This window comes from Nanorana parkeri, unplaced genomic scaffold, assembly GCF_000935625.1.
Source record: "Nanorana parkeri isolate BGI_ZX_2015 unplaced genomic scaffold, ASM93562v1 scaffold14, whole genome shotgun sequence".
NCBI lineage: Eukaryota > Metazoa > Chordata > Amphibia > Anura > Dicroglossidae > Nanorana > Nanorana parkeri.
In genome coordinates, this window is record NW_017306282.1 from 1,779,734 (window position 1) to 1,801,012 (window position 21,279).

Sequence of the window (21,279 nt, forward strand, 5' to 3'; positions counted from 1 at the left end):
ATATATGTGTTTATATATATATATATATATATACATATACACACACTGGATATATTTTACGAATGTCACAAAGGGCATCCGTTACAGAGATGTGGATCAAATACCAAACAATAGATTTTATGCATGAAAACTGAAACAAACTGAAAGCATTGTTCACATCAACCAATCAGATTTTGTCCTCCTGTACATATTAGAGAATGTAAACTCACATTTGATTGGCTGAATTGGACAACAGCACTGGTATTTTTCTACTCTACTGTTTAATTAATTAAACCCTTTAATTATTAATTAAACCTTTTAATTAGTGCATAAGTCCATTTATAAAGTCATTTCATGCATATATTACTCTGTTAATAGACATTAGATTTTAAAGGCTAAGTTAGAACAAATATTTAATGTATGGGTAAAAACTGGTAAACTGAGTCACCCACTGGCTTGATGCTTTTCCCAAGGAAGGGGTAATAACCTTGACTTAAACGTTAATAACAAGGACCGAGGAGGTGCCTGAATGTAATATTTTCATTTTCTTTTTACACATACCTGTTATCCCCAAACCTGGAGCACTTAAAGAGACCCTGTCACCCACTTTAAAAAAATTGCAGGTAGAAGCACATAGTAATCAAGCATTGTAGCATTGCAGTGGTTTTCCTTTCAATAATTTTTTTATTGATTAGCAATGTGCCTTTGTATTTGCCAAGGAAATTACAGTGCAGAATTCCTCAGCACAGCCTCCTCCCTCCTTACACACCATAGCCCTTTCCTCTTCTGGGAGTGTCTAATTACTGTCTATGCTGGCCCAGCTTCTTTGCTCTTCCCCTAAACTCTCTAATCAACCTTTTTGTAGCAGTCAGGGGAAATATTATAGCATGCCACTTGAGTGACATCTTTGAGCCGGATGGGGCTGCTGACATCACTTCCAAGATGGCACTGCCCAGCAACATTCTCAAACCTTCAGGTGCCTTTTGGATTTTACTACATGTCCATAGTGATATATTTACTTTAAAGAATCTTCCTTTTTGGAAAAGAAAAGTGTAACAACTTAAAATAGGGCATAGGACACCGGTACTTAGAGAAATAAGAACTACCATTGCTGATCATTTTCAAAACTACTAGCTGTACTATTTCATGGCAACCAACCAACTAGCATTTCTAGAAGCAGAGGTCAGCAATGGCAGCCGCCATATTCCCTCAATACAGATTTTGTGAACTGTAGTTTTTTTCCAACTTGGAGCTCACCAGTCAGCTGTTTCAGGGCTGTGTCCACTCATTATGCTGACTTGGTTGTCATGCTTCAGAAAAAGTTGAGTATTATTTATAAGCAGCATTACTGCTGCTAGATTGAGCCAAGGAACACATGAAATTCTAGTGGCAGTAATGCCATGTGCTGTGTGTATACGCTTGGCAAACCCTATGTAAATCATCCCCAAAGTGTATGTACTTTTTTTTAGTTTGGAGAAAGGAAGGGATAAAACCCATATTGTGTTATTTCTTGCTGTCTGAGTGCCACTAGAGAGATTTCCCTTAATTTCATGCCCTGGAGATGCAATAAGAAAGAAAAGGTAATCTCCCAAAGTGAAGGGAATTCCCATCTTGGGCAGTCATCATCGGGACATTTGCCACCCGTTGGCTAATTTCTTGCAATGGTGACAACTCTAAAATTTTGGACTTTTCGTCCCTTTTTATCTCGGTGACATTAGTCAGCAGGTCAAATAGAAATATCCCTAGTGGGGGCACAAACAGCATTAAGATCTTGATAGAAGGTCTAACCTTCCCCTACTTTATCCAAAGCTAAAAAAAAGTTTAGTTTTTTGTGGGGCATACGGGTATGCCTACAAACACTTGCTGCACTGTGCTGCCTTGGAGCTGTTCCCCTACTTTATCCAAAGTAGTACCTTCCCCTACTTTATCCAAAGCTAAAAAAAAGTTTAGCTTTTTGTGGGGCATACGGGTATGCCTACAAACACTTGCTGCACTGTGCTGCCTTGGAGCTGTTCTACACACCCTAAAACAGCTAGCACCACCCCTTTCTTCTTCATGAGTACCATACACTTATGGTTGGGTTTCCCAAACTCTTGTTGAATATCGATAATGCTTTGGAAAGCTTCAGTCTGGAGTTTCCAATCTCTTGCTTACATTGAGAGAACGCTATGGGGAAATGGAAACCCCCACCCTACCCCATCAATTCTCCCAATGGCTGGGGACGGTGGGAGGACCTGGGAATTGATTGGATGCAAGAAGCCAGTGGATGACTCAGCACATCGACCTCTCGGTTACTACTACTTTAAGTAGGCAACCGGCCCTTGACCATAAGTAGATGACCTAATATACTTGTAAGGCTAAGAGTGCAGCAATCTTATTTCTTTTGGTTTTGTATTTTCAGGAGTCCTCTGCCTTCCAGACAGTTTGAACCTCCATAGAGAGCACCAAAGACCCAATAAACCAGGTGATGTACAGATGTTTAGCCAATCAGAACTGAGGACTATAGAGCAGTCTTTGCTTGCCACACGTGTGGGAAGTATTGCAGAGCTCAGTAAGTACAAGTCTGTGAATATTCTTTCTCCCTTTACCCTCTCTCCTCCTATATCCTCCAGCTGCACACAGAATTCTGCAGCAGACAGCCATGGTAACTACAATATATGCAATTCATCTTAGTCCACTGTAATTATGGCAGTGCAACAAAGATGAATGTACCTGTCGCTGGTATGGAAAATTGATTTTCATCTGTTATGAGAGGATGGATTACTTGTATTTTTTAGGCTATATAAATGTATGTGTGTGTGTGTATATATATATATATATATATCTCTCTCTTTATATATATAGAGAGAGATATATATACACACACACACACACACAGAACCTGACACATATGTACATACAATAGGCTACCTATATATACACTAGATATTATTTCCGAGGCAATAATATGCACAATGCACAAGTATTCCATGACAGCCAACCGAAAAAATTATATTTTATGGCCCTTTCACAGCTATGATTTTTTTTGAGTGGTGTGGGTTTATTATTGCTGTCTGTGTCACCGCTAAGGTGATTAATTCTAATTTTCCCATTGATCACTGTCACTGGTCTGAATTTGGTGGGAAACACAAATGTCTGAGATGCCCTCAAAACAAGAATAGAGGGTTAAAACTTCCAAATGGGACACCTGTTTTAAGCTGGCCATACACTGGTAGATTTTTGTATGATCGGCAGTTAACTAATGTTCGTCAGAACATTTGATAATGCCATCAGAAACTTGTACAATGTCGTTCAAAAATGTGTTTTGGAATGAAAGGAGTTTCCCAATTGAAAACCACATTCGTTCAAGAAAAATTGCTGCTCCAACGATTTTTTTCATCACTGCAGTCGAAAATGATTGTTGATGGGACCCAATAACTTTTAGAAAATGGAACAAACTTTCCAAAAACGATTTTTTCAAACAAAATTCTACTGATGTATGACCAGCTTTAGTGACAGCTGTGTAAAAGAAAATTTCCCTCTCCTTCTATTGCTTGTTGCTGAGTCTACATGACAGGAAGTAAAGGAAAATCTCCCCATTTGGACACATGGCAAAAATCCCTATTAAAGGAGAACTATTGGGGTCAGTGTTTTTCCCCATAGTTCTCCTTGGTCCCTCCGCTAGTTTGTGTCCTCCCGTTACCCTAAGCTCAGTATACCGCGAGCTACAGCTCGCGGTATACTGAGACGCCGCACCTGGAGCGGATCCCGACGTAGCTGACGGGATCCGCCCAGCTGCATGAGTGACAGCTGGCTCTGCCTATCTAGAGACAGAGCCAGCTGTACCCGCCCCCTCCCCCGTCCGTTCCGCCAGTTAGCGCTGGCAGATCGGAGCGGGGAGAGGGGAATCCAGCCCCTCCCCCTGTCACGGCAGAGAGCCGTGACAGGATCGAGAGGTGAGGGAACCCGGTATGTGTTCCCTCACCTCCCGATCTACTGAGCCGACCTGTGACAGTCTCATTGTCACAGGTCGGCTTAGAACTATGAGGTGAGTGGAAATCACTCATCTCATAGTTCTCCTTTAAATCCTAAGTGAAAAAAAGGGTTTGGTTTTTTACATACTTTGATTTCCTGCCTATGTTCATAAATTTAGAGCTAAATGTTGGTCCTACAATAGGTTTATCATTGCACTCCTAAATTCCCATATGCAGCAGATTTGTTGCAGTTTACAGGGGTCGTGCAAGGAAAGGTCTTCCTAAAACATGTTACAACACCTTATCACTTCACTGATACTGTACATTGAAAACATTTATCTGGGTCGTGCAAGGGAAGGTCTTCCCAAAACATCTTAGCACTTCATTGATACTGTACATTGAAAATATCAGGTCTTGTTGACCTGGGGTTCTCAACGTAGTGCTGTCCAGTGACCCTCATTGAAATTTAAACTGAAAAAAAGTGTGAAAGTTAACAGACTGCTACTTCAAGAGTTACTGCCAGGATCATAGCACCAACTGGCGAGAGTATGTAATCACAGTGCCAGCATAGTGACAACGTAAGACTTTTCTGGTGACACCATTTCCATATATGTGCAGTGGAAGCTTCCGTGCATAATCCTGTGTGTGCATAAGTCCTTCCCATTCTAAGTAGGCCTAAGATTTACTAATGTGGCACTATGGTGGCAACTGTTTTAAGGCTTGTTCTGCTATTGTGGTTACTTCATATCTGGAGTAATGTGATACGAAAAAAAAATAATCTTTAGGGGAAAAAATTATTTTTACATTATTTTATTTTAATATTTATTTATTTTTCTTTGTTTTACTTTACCGTTGGGGGTTCCGGGGAAATATTAGGAGTCTAAACAGACCCCTGATATTTCCCTTTTAAAATAGAAAAAGAGATTGAGAACACAAAGCCCTAAATCTCTTTTTCTGCAGCCCCTGTTATAAATGAACATGAATCCTCTATGCTGAGTGTTGCTGCCCATTCATACATTGTGGATAGAGTGTACTTACTATGTCCACAATCATGAATGAACAGAAAGTGATATAGATCACTTCCCATTCATTCATAACAGGGCACTATGTCCAGTTATTTACAAACACTCACTGATCAGCTGATCGGTGAGAGCTGGTGCAGACTTGGGCGATCCCGGGACTGCGCGATCGTGTGTTGTTGCACACAACGGTAGCCGCGCAGCCCCATTGATTTAATTTTTCAACCGTGATCTTCCTCGATTGCACGGGCGGAATCGCGGCGGGAAACTGTGCAATCTGCCTGGCGTGACTGGGTTGCCATAAAAAAAATAATGTCACCACCAGCGCGATCAGCGGTGGTGTGCTACTCCGTGACCCCGTGGCTTTACCGCTCTCCATCCTGACTCGGCTGTCCAAGGGAGGTTGCCGGCGGTGGGGAGGAGAGCTCCTCCATTTTAGATAAAGCAAATGCATTTAAGGATGTATATATAAGGTGAAGGGATTGTGGCTGAATGCATGAATTACTAATTACTACTTCTATTTTAACTGCTCAATTTTCTACTATATAAGAAGCTTTAGCTTCTCATATAGTAGAATTATGAATGCCTTTTATTTTGCTAAAGCACTGCATGTTATAAACAATTAGCATAATGATATTTAATAAAATACTGTTTTCACCTTTTTCCTATCTTTTGTTGCATCTCAGTGCTGCTGATCTGCTGCAGCCTCTTTGCAGCCACTTTCTGTCTGTATGCTCTCCAGAGATACTTACATGGCATTTCTCAGGGCAGATTATCTGATAGTGACGACATTGGACCATGCCTGCCTAATATGTGTTGAAACGACCACTTGTAGACTCCATTGGAAGTCCAAGTGACAGAATGGCGACCAAGGAGCACAATCGGCAGACAGAGACAGGGATTTGTCACCCTTTAACAGGAAGTGCCTGAACAAAGACCTTCAGGGCATAACATTCTGATGAACAATTAATTAATTAAAGCTGCAGATCTAAAAAATATCCTTCCTCATTATCATCCTCCCTCCATCCTGAAGCTCCCCCTGTATGTACTGTATGTTTTGCTCTATTTTTATACAGGCAGTCTCCGGGTTACAAAAAAGATCGGGTCTGTAGGTTTGTTCTTAAGTGGAATTTGTATGTAAGTTGGAACAGGTACATGTTTTAATTGTACCTGCAGCCCAAAATGTTTGTTTTTTTTGGATAGCATAGGGAAGGGTTAACCCCCTGTAACATTTGGTTTGCTGTGTGTGCCCCTGTTTAGATGATTTCACCTCACTTTCTATGCCTGTAACAATTGGATTTTGAAGATTGGTGATAAAGCTTCAGTGGAGATACCTTTTCCCATAATAACTCTTACAGGAGTGAATTTCCCTTCCTAGGGGTAGATTTCCTCTCACTTCCTGTTGTCCCAAGGACAGGAAGTGAGATTAAATCTTCCTAACAAGGATAGACAGACAGCAGTAAAAACCCAACAGTGACCCAGAAGAAGAGGCAGGCAACCCTCGTCTGCGCGTCTAACAAGAGCCAACTTCCTGTAATGTATGTACAGTACTACGAACCAGACCCAAAAAGGCGGGCACTCCTCATCAGCATGAGCGCGGTAGCATTACAATGACTGAAATGCTGCGCACTTTGGTTGCAGCCTGGGACCCCCTGCTGTACAGTAATAGCCCCCTTTTGTACATATGTAAGTCAGATGTTTGTAACTTGGGGACTGCCTGTATTTGCCTTCAGAAGTCTTCAAGCTGGTCACGTGACACTCTGGATCTTCTACCTCTTCCCTGGCCCAGGGCTGTCCTCTGCTAATGCAGAGATGAATGAAGGGTGCTGTGGCGATTCTTTGCCATGACGGCCATTCCTATATCCAGTAAATGTATCCTCAGTCTTCTGGATTGAATGACGCTGGGCATCATTAAACCAAGAAGGAGGGCATCTATTCAGCCTAAGCTGCTTGTTTTTTGGTAGCCTTCTGAGAGTCTATTTTAATGTAAAGCAATGCCTTGATATTACCTTTGAAACGTATATGAGATTTTAGTGATTGGATGCACATATTCTTTAAGGCAAGAAATTAATATGGAATTTAGTAGCCAGTATGTCCAATCCAGAAGGCAGCAGGATTTTTTTAGGAGCCAGTTCCATGGACAACACCAGTTGAAAACCTTGAAACTTAGGCTGGGCACACACCTTACAACCATCACAAGACTTTTGTCTTGCGATGGTTGTAAGGTGATTAAAAAAACGTACGATCTGCCTATCTTGGACAGGCAGATCGTACTTGCGATAATCACAAGCCGCGCCCCCCTGAGGGTCGGGCTTCCGATGACCGCAATGCCGAACGGGCAGTGTGCGCTTGCGCACACCGGCCCATCCGGCTTTTATCTTACGAACATGCTACACATCGATGGTCGGCGGGTTTTCGAACATGTTCCTAAGATAAAAGTCGTGCGACCTTACAATAGTAGAGGTCGCACGGCTTCCACACACCTTACGATGATCGCGGGATTTCCCGCAATTATCGTACGATTATCGCAAGGTGTGTGGGCACCTTTAGGTGTCAGCTGTAACGTTTAAGAAGCATTGGCTACCAGGTTCCTGAAATTTGTCCAGCCCAATTTCTTATTGGCTGCGTGAAGTTACTACAATTTGCACATCCACTTTATCTTTGCATTCCATTCCCCTGTTGAAGAATCCTGACTTGCTTGGGCTCCCAGGTGAAAAAGAAGAAAGAGTGCTGTTTTCAAGGAGCTCTAAAACATGAACTGGTTTTATATACTGTATATTGTAGCAGTGAGTAATGTATATTTAAATAAACATAAAACTTAAAAAAGTTCCATGATCCATCTCAACTTAGAATATTCACAAACATGTATTTTAAAGTTCTGCCAACTGCATACAAAATGAGATGCTGTGTTTGAAGTTGATATAATAGGCTCTGATATTGTAGGCGAAATTCTTTTATGGGAATACTGGAGAGTGAATCTGCTGTGTATAGGAACACCTTCTGTCTTCTGATTTGATATTCTTCTGAAACATTTATGCATCCATCCATGAATGTTATTAGAGCTGCTGTTACAGAAACTACCTTGTAAAGTACAGTTGCTGTTTTGTTCTGGTCTCTGGGGAAAGATTTTCCTATATATTGTCATGCTGGTCATAAACTTGGCAATTTTGTTGCCAATTTTGGAGCATTCCATAAGCTCTCAGTCACAGCAACCTGCAACCCAGGTTTTCGGCTGTTTCCCAGTTTCGAAATACCAGTTAGCAGTTAATGAAAACTAATTTAGTGCTTATTGAAAGGTGTTTTGATAGATTCCAAGTCAATTTAAGTATTTTGGACTTTTAGGCCAGGTTCACACCTAGGCGGTTGCATTTTTAGCTGTTTTTGCAATAATTTTTTTTGCATGATCAATGTGCCAACAACTGCCCGAAAATAGCTCCTTCACCTTTTTCACTTTTCGCCCGCACGACGCAACGCAAAGGTGTAAACAGCCTCCATTGGCTTGAATGCAAATCTGTGTTTTGCACGATAAATCGCCTTGGTTTGATCCAGGCCTTAAAGGATGAAACTAACTAAACCTTTTAGCTCCCCTTCCCTGATCCAATCTAACGTTACCCTCCTCAGATGCACACATATCATTATCCAGCTGCCGCCAAGTCTTTAGTGTCCGGGCCATATCTGCACAATACAGCCCCAAAGACTTCTATGGGGACTTTTTCTGAGGTAAAAGACCTTTGGGACATTTGGGCCAAACCAAAGTCTATAGGGCTGTAATACACAGGTGTGGCCAAAACACTAAAGATTTGTGGCACTGGATCTAAATAAAACAGTCTAAAGTCTATGGCCAACATAACTGGTCACATTGAGGTTTACATCTGTCCTGTGTAAGAATACGTCAATACAAAACATTACAATCCCATTGTAATTTAACTATATAATGCCCTCCTCACCATCTTGTCTTAAATTGTATTGTGAATGTAATGTCTTCCTTATATTGTAAATCGCTGTGAAAACTATTGGCGCTATATAAATCCTGTATAATAATAATAATAATACATGTAATGGTACAACACAAAGCATATTGCAATTCCATTAAAACACATTTAGTGCATAATCATCCACTATGAAAATTTATGACTATAGCCATTAGCATTTTTTTTAGGTTAGTTAATGTGGAAGTAATTAATGTGTGTGAATTGTTTTATCGGCCACAGTAATTCAGTTCAGCCTTATTATGTTCCCTGTATAGCTATAGTATTTACAGTCTAATGAGAGCGCCAAACAAACGTTCAAGAGTCCAAAATCTTTTATTAGTAAGATTATTTCACGTCAGGAAAACACAAAACTGCCAACACATTTGGGGTGGCCAAAAACACTCTCCCTTCTTCAGGGCTAAAAAACAGACATAAAGGATATAAAGAATGGGCCATTTTCCCGGCAGATCAGAAGAGAATAAAGGGGGGAAATGAGGATAAAGAGAATAGAGAGGATGTGCCTTACATCTCAGAGAAGCAAAGCAGAAGTGAAAAGGTTACTGTGAAATAGTGAGAGGCAAATACAGGAAAAAGCATATACAACTGAATCAGCTAGAGGAGAATAGGGAAATGATATAAGCTGGGTTACCAGAGGTGAGGCTTAACCTATCAGAAAAAATGGTTGAATATTGTTGCCTTGTCATATTGTCTAAAGTGTACTGTGTGGATTTTCTCTAGATATTTATATCTGAGTCAATACTTTTTTAAGTGGGTTAGACCAATATAGAATCGCTCATTCTATACATTTTACTAGGGATGCACTGATACCGGTTTTTCGGTATCGAGTACGAGTACCGATATTTGTTTTTCCGGTACTCGCCGATACCGAATACCTATTAGTCCCATTAAGGAACCCAGGTGGCGTGTAAAGACTCGCCACCCGGCTTCCCCGCTAGCAGGGAAGACATCTTCATGAGCACTGAGCCAGCTTTCTAGCCAAGCAGGTAGCCGGGCGCATATATTAACGTGGCGCGAATACCGGGTCCATGCTCTTGTGATGAGGGAGCATGAAGCCGGCTTCCCGGCCATTCAGAAAGCTGGCCGCCGCGTCATTACACGGCACCCGGCTTACTGATTGGCCAGCTTCCCACCCAATCAGGAAGCCGAGCAGCGAGTCATTACACGCTGCCCGGCTTCCTGGCCAATCAGAAAGTCTGGGCAGCGTGTAATGACCCGCTGCCCGGCTTCCTGATACCGGAAGCTGAAGTATCGGGCTAGGCATCGGAGCATTTGGGTGAGTACGAGTACTTGCCCAAATACTCGGCACCAATGCCAATGGTGGTATCGGTGCATCTCTACATTTTACTTATGTACCCATTCTTTTATGTCTCTTTTAGCAATGAAGAAGGGGGAGTTTATTTGAGCCCTTAAGATGTGTTGACTGTTTTGTGTTTTCCAACAAAATTTACATCACCAAATCTCATGAAACTAGCCGTCAGAGGCAGTGGTGCCTTTGATCTCACGCTGCAGATATACAGCTATGAGGTTGTAGGTACAGGAGTGCCTAGGCACACTCGCATATTTTTCAAGAGGAATTGCAGAAAAAAAGACACATCTTTTTAAGGTACTGTTAAGGCACAATTAACATTTGTAGCTTATAACATAGCAAATCTTAACTTTTTGTGTTTAGTTTGACTTTAAATTCACGTTCAGCCCTCCAGGAATAAAATAAGAATGATAGGTAGCATGACGTATCTGTGTAGCATGGAAAATTGCTATTCTAACCTTTAATAATCCCAGGCAAAAAAACCGTGGCTGAATATACCATCACAAATGAAATCAACCAAAAAAAAAAAAAGGAACAAAATCTCCTGTGTTTACGCTATTAATGAGTTTTATTCGGTAGCTACCGGGGCAAAGCTTTTGTTCTGCCCCAGATCTGATGTTTCCCCTCAAGCCTCATCTAACTCATGACATCCTGTTCCCTTGTCTGGCTACCCCACTTTGACCTCTGAACATGAGAAATCCCTGTTACCATTTCTTAGCAACTAATTTGTGGAGAAAAAAAAAAGCAGAACATGATTTCCTCAGGGACTGTTATGAGCAGTATCCGTTTTATGGTTCCTCACTGGCCATATATATGAAAACCGAACCAGACAGACTCAGATGGGGATTCCTGACCTGGATTGATTCGTCGGTGATTTTGCATGCGTGTAGGTGTGTGTGTGCACACCTGTTTGCTTATTTATAGGGAATTCGCAAGCTTTTTAATATTTTTTTAGCTATCAGATATAACGTATTGTATTTTACATTTTCAAAAAATATTTCTATGTGTAACATGTAATTAATTACATAGATATATAGGCTAAAAAACTTTGCATTCTCAGAACCCTAAACTGCAGTTGATCCAGAAGAATGCAAAAAGCTCTTATGAGAACATGTGGTTCAATTAGTTCTTATAGGGAAAAAATCCTTAAAGTGATATTAAAGCCACATTTTTAAAAAAATGTCTCCTTTAAGGAGACCCTCCTTTGCTGGAGGCTGCTGCTTTTTTTTGTCTTGCTCTTCCCCCCGCCCCCTGCACGGGTGCCACCATCGTTCCAATGGAGTCATCCGTGCGCACTCGTGCCCTCATCGGCTGTGTGCGTCCATAGACACGCACAGCCCTGTTACAGGCCACGCCCCTGCCCTGTTTGATTGATGGCAGAAGAGCCTATGGCTCCTCTGCCATCAGTATCCTCCCGCCGGAAGTTCAGGGAACGGGGAATTGCTTCTGGACCGGCGGGGGGGGACGAGCGCAGCTGACAGGTAAGTGTTGGGGTGACTGGGGTAGAAAAAAGATGCTGGGTAGTTTTTACCCTAATGCAGAGAATGCATTAAGGTAAAAAACGCCCAGACCTTAATACTTCTTTAATTACCCTGAAAGACAATTAGATAACTCCCAGGAACAACATCTTAAAATGTTGTTTCTCATGAATGTAAAGGTGCCCTTGCACTGGTGGAATTTCGGCCGGTATTTAATATACAGGTCAAAATTCACGCAGTGTGTGGGGCTGTCGGCTCCCTTTTCAGCTGGCATTTCTCAATCAGCTGATCAAAGGAGCCAGCTGGAAATTTTTTGATCGATCAGAGCTGGCAGGAAATGAGCTGCCCGCTGTGATTGGGTATTCTGACAGGTGACGGCAGCACCTGTCAGAATACAAGGTAAACAGCGGGATTCACCGATCGACACGCTGTTTGTGTTGATGAAGGAATCGGGTCAGCACGCGGGTTGAACAGAAAAAATTGATAGGTGTATGACCAGCCTTAGTAGCTGTACATTTTCTCCATTTAGTAACACATAAGCTACCAGAGGTAGGGAGGTGAAAGGTAAAACTTCAGAAATAAAAGTTGAATATTGTTGCATTTTCATATTGTCCATTTTAAAGTGTAAAGTCATTCGTTTTTTATGTGATTTGGACCAATATAGAATCTCGATTCTATACATGTTATTACTGTACCCATACTTTACATCTATTATGTCTTTTATAGCCGTGAAGAAGGGAGAGTTTATATGGGCCCTAGAAACGTGTTGACTGTTTTGTGTTTTTTTCAGCTTTGAACTATATCAATAAAAGATTTTATGTGCCACCCAGTACAAATGTACATCTCTCATTAACACACAAGTGGTAGGACTGTTAAAGCAGAGCTCCCCACAAAGATCCTTATAGAAGAACCCCAGCTTGTGGAAACATTTACTCTGCAGTGTGGCTACTCCCGCACTGCAGGGTTGACTGCTTGTTTTTCTCTATTGGATCAAATAAAGAAGAAATACTCACCTGATCATTGATCCCATCTGGCTGCTAGACCAGTCCCCACAGCCTCTTCTCCCCTGGGCTCCGACGGTCTAACGACTCGCTGACATCACATCTGATACAGTCCATTCACCTGTATTAGGTTTGAAGACGCCAACGGATATACCAGAGCAGAGGGGGAGAGAGGTGAGCGGTCACTGCTATAGGACAGAGGGCCAGGTGAGTAAATATATTCTTTATTTGATCCCCTAGGTAGCCCCACTGCAAGGGTTAATTTGTTCTATAAAGATCTTTTTGTGGAGTTCTATTTTAACATTCCTATCACTTGTGTGTTAATGAGAGATATACATTTATGCTGGGTGACATGTATATATTAGGTTGTTTCTCTTTCATAGAAAACAGCAGACAGCGAGAGCCCCAAATCTATGTCAGGATTTAAAAACCTTATTTAAGAAAACAGCTAGAATAGAGGAAGCTGACATTGCTGATTGCTGAGTATTGCATGATCTGTGCAGCCTCTTGTCATTCCATCAGCCAGGAAATCAAGGCTCCCTACACAAAATGGCTGTCTGATTGACCATGATCAGAATTCCTCAGCCGCACCGCATCTGAAAATAACCTGCGCCTGACAGGACCTGTCAAGGTATTGACTGTAGTATCATGCACATTAAATTGAGAGCATTCCATAGCACATCTATCATGACCACCAGTCAGGAGCACAATGGATTAAATTAAATTGTAGATGCAACATCTATTCAAATGGTTTTGAATCAGCTTTATTTTAACAGGTTTTTGTTTTTTTTGAAAGATGGTGCTTTTTTAAAGTGTAGCTTTAGCGGGAGGGGTAGATGGTTTAAATGGTGATTTGCTACTTCCAGAAAATAACGTGTTACTGCAATGCGTGGCAATGCATGCACCAAGGGCAAATTATATTCAATGGCAGCCATTTTGCATTAAACCAACCGCGGTGCACAGTAACACACATTTTTAATGCTTTTGGAAGTGTTGCACCAGAAAATAACGTAGGTCCAAATTCTCATGAGTGTGCAGCATAATGCATGTTCATATGTACATTAACAAACTGCAGCAATCTGAATGGGGTTTTAAAGCGACATTAAAGCTGCTGTAAGCACTTAACTTATTTGATGCCTCTTCATTCGATCATCTTCTTTATTCCACTTCTTTCCGACAATCCCTCCAGCGCTGGTCTCTGATCCAGCGCAGACTCCTCGTGTCCCACGTAGTCTGTTCGGCGTGTGTGCTCCTGGCTGCGTCCATTCACTGTCATTGTCTGTTTTCTCCCCTTCCCTCTACTGTGAATGCGCCCGCACACTTCCTCCTTCACAGCAGTTTGGGACCCAGGAGTTCTTAAGCCAGGAGCGAGCAGCGCTGGAACAGGTAAGTAATTAGGTATTTGCTGGCAGAAGATACAGTGTATATGCCAAAAAAAGAAAGTCTTTACTTCTACTATAAAGCTATCACTTGACCTTCTTTCAAATAAAAGGAATCTTTATAGTAATATGGCATTCACCTCCTTTGCGGCTATTACAGCTTCTACTCTTTTGGGAAGGCTTTCTGCAAGATTTTGGATTGTGGGAATTTGTGCCGATCCAGCCAAAAGAGCCTTTGTAAGGTCAGTTACTGGACTAGAAGACCTGGCTTGCAATTGCCATTCCAATTCATCCAAAAGGTGATTACTAGTGTTGATGTCAGGGCTATGTGTGGGACATTCGGGTTTTCCAAACCAAACTCCTCAAACTATGTGTTTATGGAGCTGGCTTTCTGCACAGAAGAACAGTCATGTTGGAACAGAAATGGGCTTTCTCCAAAGTGTGACAACAAGGTTGAAAGCACACAGTTGTCTAAAATGTATTTGTATGCTGTAGCATGAAAGGGTTACTCAGTTCACCATTCTTAATAAAATTTCCAGTGCAGTCAAGTGGCCCCATTAGTTTTCAAAAACATGGTGCTTTTTAGAGAAATTCAGCTTTGTTTAAATTCCATACCTGTAGACCAAGGGCAGCTTCCACAAAAAAGCATCATGAACAGTCTAAGCTATCCTGCATATAAGCTAGGATGGATGGTCTGTGGAACGGGTCCCTATCATCACAGGAATTAGTGCTCTCCTTCGTCCACAAATCCCAAATGTTATTATTATTATACAAGATTTATATAGCGCCAACAGTTTGTACAGCGCTTTACAATATAAGTAAGACATTACAATCACGATACAATTCAAGGCAAGATGGTAAGGACTGGAGGGCTTGTGGATTTTTGGACAGGTAGAGCACTCATTCCTGTGATGATAGGGTCACACTCACTGGACCATCTGCCCTAGGGTATACGCCGAACGGAAGGGATTCCTAAGGATTTACTTTTTCTGGACAGGCTTTGCAGAAGCTATGCTTGGCCTACAAGTATGGAATTTAAACAAAGTTTAATTTCTCAAAAAGCACTATGATTTAAAAACTAAGGGGGCCCCTTGACTGCATGATACATTTTATTATAAAGGAAAACTAACCCTTTTACAGGACCCCTCAATGGAAACATCTGAGGTTAGTAATTTAGTGGGGTGTTCACAAACTTTTGGCTATATCGTGTACGTGTGTGTGATATTGTGAACCTCATGTAAGTTAAGGCTCAGCCTGTGATACAAACACCCACCCCGGAAATCTCCATCCATTTTTGAAGTGTTACCTGACTTTATAAACGGCACATTCTGTCAGAACTTTTCTTCACTTCACGGGAAGGAGTGTATATATTTATTTTCAGGCGGACCCTAGACAGCTTATACAGAGGAAGGTGTTAATAGTTACATTTCTTCATTCTGTAAACCACATTCATGAAATGAAGCATTTGAATGGTCTCCTGTTGATCGCCTCCATTTTCCTCTAGACATAAGTTTTACCCAGAGATGTCTATGGGGAATCATCTGATGTGCAGGTGGCAGGTCAGGAAAAGTGGAGTCCACCGTTCTCCGTGCAAGACAGTAATCATAATCACACCTTTCCCTTAACGTTGTGGGCTCAATTCACTAAGCTATAAAAATTATTTGCCATTACAACTGTTACTTTAATCAATGGCAGCCAAAGGGAGTTAAGAATAACAGCAGCACGTCTGAAAATAATGACAGTTATGACAAATAACATGCACTTTAGAGCTTAGTACATTAAGCCTTTTAGGACTTCATCTTACCACATGGGATAAGGAGCTGCACATTGGCCACTCTCTTGGCAACATATTTTCCAAGCTAAAGCAATGCAATGATTTCCAAGAATTACTTATAAATATTTTGTTTGTGTCTAACAATATTGTTGCCAGAACTGCCGTTTTATCCCCTTTCTCTTGGCAGCATCTTTCCCCTCTCCTTGAACCCCCCCCTTTCTCTTGGCAGCATCTTTCCCCTCTCCTTGAACCCCCCCCTTTCTCTTGGCAGCATCTTTCCCTTCTCCTTGAACCCCCCACCTGCCCCATAATGCAGCTTACTTACCTGAAGTTCAGGTTTTGTTCCAGCTGGTCTGGTGACATCATAGATCCTTCCCGTTGTTCTGCAGAGGTGGTGGTGGTGGGCCGTCCTGACTGATCCAAAGGACAGCGCTCACAGAGTGCATCAGTTCTGTGAGCCCATGCCGGCATGATGATGCTCCCTTGGGAAGAGGGTCCATGACAGCCGAGGCTCACAGGAAGGGGCTTGAATAATACTGCTGACGTGGAGTAGACAGGACCAGGATAGGTGAGTCAGAATGGGACAGCACTGGAAAGGAGGTGAGCATTGCAGCAAAAGGTTTTTTTGTTTTTTTTTAACTTTTAAACATGTTAAGCAAAACATATAAAAAATTAACCTGCTTTAAATGAAATCCGCTTTAGAGATATAACTAAGCTGCTATTAATGGACTATTACTGAAAATGCTGGTTGCCTGGTTGCCATACTAGTTTTATGGCTTCTGTGCTGTCTTAACTCAGGGCTACACTGCTGATTAAAATCTCTCCTCCTTGGCAGTATCCTCATTTGTAACACACTTAAATCAATGTGCTGCTAATGAGATAATGGGCAACAAGTAATTAAAACTCTATATAGCAATGCGATTTAATTGCCAGAGCAGCCCTAGGCTTAGCCACAGGACCAAAAATGGGTTTGGAGCACGGGCCTTTCTCGGCCTAGCTGAGCAGGGTGGAGGAAGGAGAAGGCAGCTGGCAGGTTGCCTGTGATGAGTGTAGCAGCAGGCAGAGGACAGCTTTGTGCTGCTCTGCTGCTTGTGTTCTATCAAAGTTTGTGACTACGTTACGTTAGAATGTGTGACCGGTGACATGGTCACACATTTTAACGTAATCCCGCCCAGTTTTTCGGCGGTGGAATGTGTGTCCGCCAAAAGGTCAATCGTTCCAACGCTTTGTCAGCTGTTCCAGGGTAGATCGGCATTGCAGATCGCATGTGCAGGAGAACCGATCTGCCATGGAACAGCTAATCGGTCCTGAAATGTCACTTCTATCTGTTTTTGTGAGTGCAATCTCACATTCCACAAAGTCGGATAGAAGTGACATTTCAGGACCGATCGGCTGTTCCAGGGCAGATCGGTTCTCCTGCACATGCGATCTGCAATGCCGATCTGCCCTGGAACAGCTGAGAAAGCTTTGCAATTCTTCACCTTTTGGCGGTCACATATTCCACCGCTGAAAAAATTGGCGGGATTACGTTACAATGTGTGACCACATGACTGGTCACACATTCCAACACAGTCACAAACTTTGATAGAACACCTGCACGTCTCTCTCCCCGCATTGATTGCTTCCTGATCGTGGGTGGGGGGGAGATGAAAAGAAGCAATACAGTGAGCTGTTACCTGCACAGTGACAGCGCACCAGTGACAATAAATATATATGTTTCTGTCTAGTCCAGTTTTACAATTCTTAAAGGGTAGCTATAGTCAAAAAACAAAAATAAATATGTATTTAGCGAATTTCCAGGCGTTTTATCCCACGCCTAATAACCATATCCATCTGGAAGTTTGTAAACTGAGTTATTGAGGATGCCTATAGGATGTACTTCCTCAATGCAGTGAAACAACTTCCCTGTAAATACACACTTCCTTGTGTCACAACTCTCACAGGGTCTGCCTTCTGAATTACACCTCAACATCTGAACAGTGCAACATCATCATTGCTTGCTGGATGCAATGCATGATGGGAGATGTAGTCTTGAGAAATTGAGATTGCATCACAGCAAGCAGCAGGGAAAGAGATGCAAAGCACGTTGGGAAGTTGTTGAAAGTGATGTGCAGACGGAAAGCAGCACTCACTACATAAAAGGGAGTTTTTCAAGTAAGCTTTGATTGCATTCTCAAGCACAACTCTAGTATGTATTCCTATTACAATGCTCACGTTATAACAGGAGAGGATATGCTGGGACTTTACAATTCCTTTATCCTTTTTCCTCCTTGCACCCCTTACAAAGAACAAGGCAGTTCTCTCAGACCTAACCCAATTTCAATTCTCATGAGTATTTGTAAGGGTAAGTATGGCTCCACCCAAAGCTGACCAAACTCTGCTGAGAAATAATGAAGCCATACTCCTTTCAGGTTTCTTGGTATAACTCTTTGTGACCATAATAGTATATAAACACTGTTTTCCAAAAGTTTATTATATACGAGTTTGCAGATGCTTTGTGTTATGGTAGCTATACATTTTCAATGCCTTCCATTATGCTGGAGACTAATCTGCTCTCATTTGTTTACAAAACATCCCTTTGATCTATAGAATAGGCTGTATAATAGCTCAATTTCTGTGTTCTTCAACATGACTTGTGTCTGTGGAATTACGAGCCACCTGCACATCCTTTTTTGAATTCTTCAAACGACTGAAATATTCCCAGCATCCTCCAGCTCGTGCACAGTACGTATCTGGCTGGATACTGCAGAGAGCTGGCTGAATCTAATTTTTTTCTTCTGCAAGCTAATAAATTTCAGGCTTGGGGGCTGTCGTAGACACGTAGCGCTGGCTGACCCTGCTGTGGGGATGCGAGGTTGCAGCTACATCAGAGATGAGTATTGAACGGTTGGGGGGGGGAAACACGGTTACACCCACATTGAATAAAATGCGCGGGCGGCCACTGATTTTCTCCTGTACCTGAAGGAAAAGAGGATTCCTTGAATGTCAGTGACACCCAAAAAGGATACGTTGGTTTTGTGTGGTTGCCAGCAAGCTAAATGACATGCTGGCTTCTTGCAGGTCCCGAGGACTGCATTGGAGAGAGAGCCACACCAGAGTTTTTGGTTTTGGCATGCAAAGCTAAACAGTGGTGCCATACACTGGAGTTGTCTAGGTAGCATCCATTGCAGAGTTATAACTATATTCTAGAAAGTAAAGACACTGTCTAATGTGGACAATGTAACTATAAAGTCATAGAACATACAAGAAGATAGCAGGTTATGTATCCCACCATCAAATACCCAGAACTGGAAAACTGGTTAAGGCGTATCTAAACTCAAAAACAAAAGTGTAATATATTGCATCTTACCAGTACTCTTTTTTTTCAGGCTCTTTTCTCCTTATTTGTACTTGGTGAATACAGGCGGTGCTGCTTGTCAAATGCAATGATTGTGATGAATTAGACCAGCCTTTCTCAAAGAGGGTGTAGTGGCACCACAGGGTGCCTCCAAATATTCACATACTGTCATGCTTCCGATGTGAAAAGGGGGTTCCTGATGTGAAAGAAGGCGCTTCTTATATGAAGAGGGGCTCCTAGTGTCAGAGGGGGACTCCTAATATAAAGGGGAACTGATGTGAAGGGGAAATTGCCTTTTTTTGTGTTTTTGCATGGTGTCCTCCCCTTAAAACCCATACCAGACTCCCTATATCGAATAAGGGTGGCATGGATTTTTGAAAGACAACACGTCATTTTTTATATTTACATTTTTGGACTAAGATTTGACATACTTTCAAAAGTTAACGTAACTGAAAAAAGGTTGAAAAACACTGAATTAGACCTTGCAATAGAAAATCCCGTTTGGCATGGAAAAAAAACCTGCATTCAGGATGTGGCAGTATCGCCCCCTGAATGCTGGCTAGCCGATGCTCCACTGCCCTCTGAAAAGCGGTCCACCTCGGGTCGCTTTTCAGAGGACAGTGGAGGCTGCTGCCCATCTGAATGAGGCCTTACAGGCGGGAAAGAGCTTTAGCAGCCATAAGGTACAGAGGCCCATCTACGTGCCTCATCCTGTGACTATACACTGAAAGGAGAAGCAGCACAGTAATGAGCTCTCTGTCACATTACTACTCCTCCTATCAGCATGCTTCTTGTTAACACATAAATTGATTGGCTTCTTGTGCCGCTTCTTCCTCACACACATCAACCCTGCTGTGCAAGGACTGCATAAAGCTGATACCAAGTCAAAGTCAGTTACTTACACTGCTTTAATGTGAAAGATGCATTTAACCAGTTGACATCCGCGGTGTTAAACCCCCTTCCCATCCAGGACATTTTTCAGTATTCAGCGCTGCGGTACTTTGACTAACATTTATTCCGTCAATTAAAGCTGAACTCCGGGATAAGAAAATATTGTCTAAATACAAGAATCATGTGGATTCGTACTGCAATCTTGGTGAGCTTTGTGTTTTCTTTCCAGATCTGTGTAGTAATCCAGCGTGAAACTTTTCCTCTGTGCAGGAACTCCGTGTACTTAAGACCGGTCACTGCTGCTCTTTCTCCTTGTGCAAGGCATCTGGTCTTGTTTCTGCCCCTTCCTGTAATTTTCTGCAGGCAGCCTGTAGTGGGTGGAGCCTGCTGGGTCCCTCCCACAGCTCTGTTCTCTGCACAGGTTAGATGCAGCACATTTATTATGTCACCACTCTTATATATGCTAAAGCGGACCTTAACCCTCTTTCACTAAAAATCACATCAGCCTACAACTCTGCATGCTGATACAAAATCATATTACAATTATTAGTTAAACAAACATGCTTTTCATTTACATACAAATAGAGTTCATCCACTTCCTGGTGCAGTTTGGCACAAATTATGTAATTGTGCTCAAACATTGCATCCTGGGAAGGTTACATCAGCAGAGCATTGCTGGGAGATCTCATCTGTAATCTCATGAGATCTCAAGGAAAAGCATTTTCCTCGCCTGGTCACATGTCCTAGTCACATGAGCCAGAGTTCCAAGTAAGGGAGATCTAGTAACCTGCCCTTAGTTAAAATGGCCACTGTCAGAAGAATGGGGAGGAAAAGAAAAACAAGGTATGCAAAGAATAAAAAGGCGGCAAGTGTCTAGAAGTATCTATGTGTAGATTGTCATGACTAAACATTTCTAAAGGTGCATTTGTTGTTATTTTAAAGATAAAGGTAAAGTTCCTCTTTAATATCTGGGTTTGGAAAGCCGTTTGGTATGCACAGATTGGATTTATATCTTCTGTGGCTATTAAGGAATATATTTTAATATGAGTTCAGCTTTAATGATTGCAGAGCTGCATTCATTTGTGTTTTTATATCCCCTTAGAGTTCAGCTTTAATTTAGAAAATGTCTTTCGCAATTATACATGTTATAGACATTTTCTAACCAAAGAA

General features: G+C 42.0%; 1 protein-coding gene across 2 annotated transcripts in view; it reads left to right on the forward strand.

Moving 5' to 3' along the window:
- The window catches only part of BTBD11 (BTB domain containing 11), a 221,858-nt gene that overhangs the window by 130,758 nt on the left and 69,821 nt on the right, over positions 1-21,279 (forward strand). Inside the window, exon 4 of one of the 2 annotated variants that reach the window (XM_018558172.1) lies at positions 2,381-2,530. The exons of the other annotated variant lie outside the window; for it this stretch is intronic. Within the exon in view, the coding sequence (XP_018413674.1) occupies positions 2,381-2,530 (150 nt within the window). The remainder of the gene's footprint in view (positions 1-2,380; positions 2,531-21,279) is intronic. 2 annotated transcript variants of the gene reach the window in all.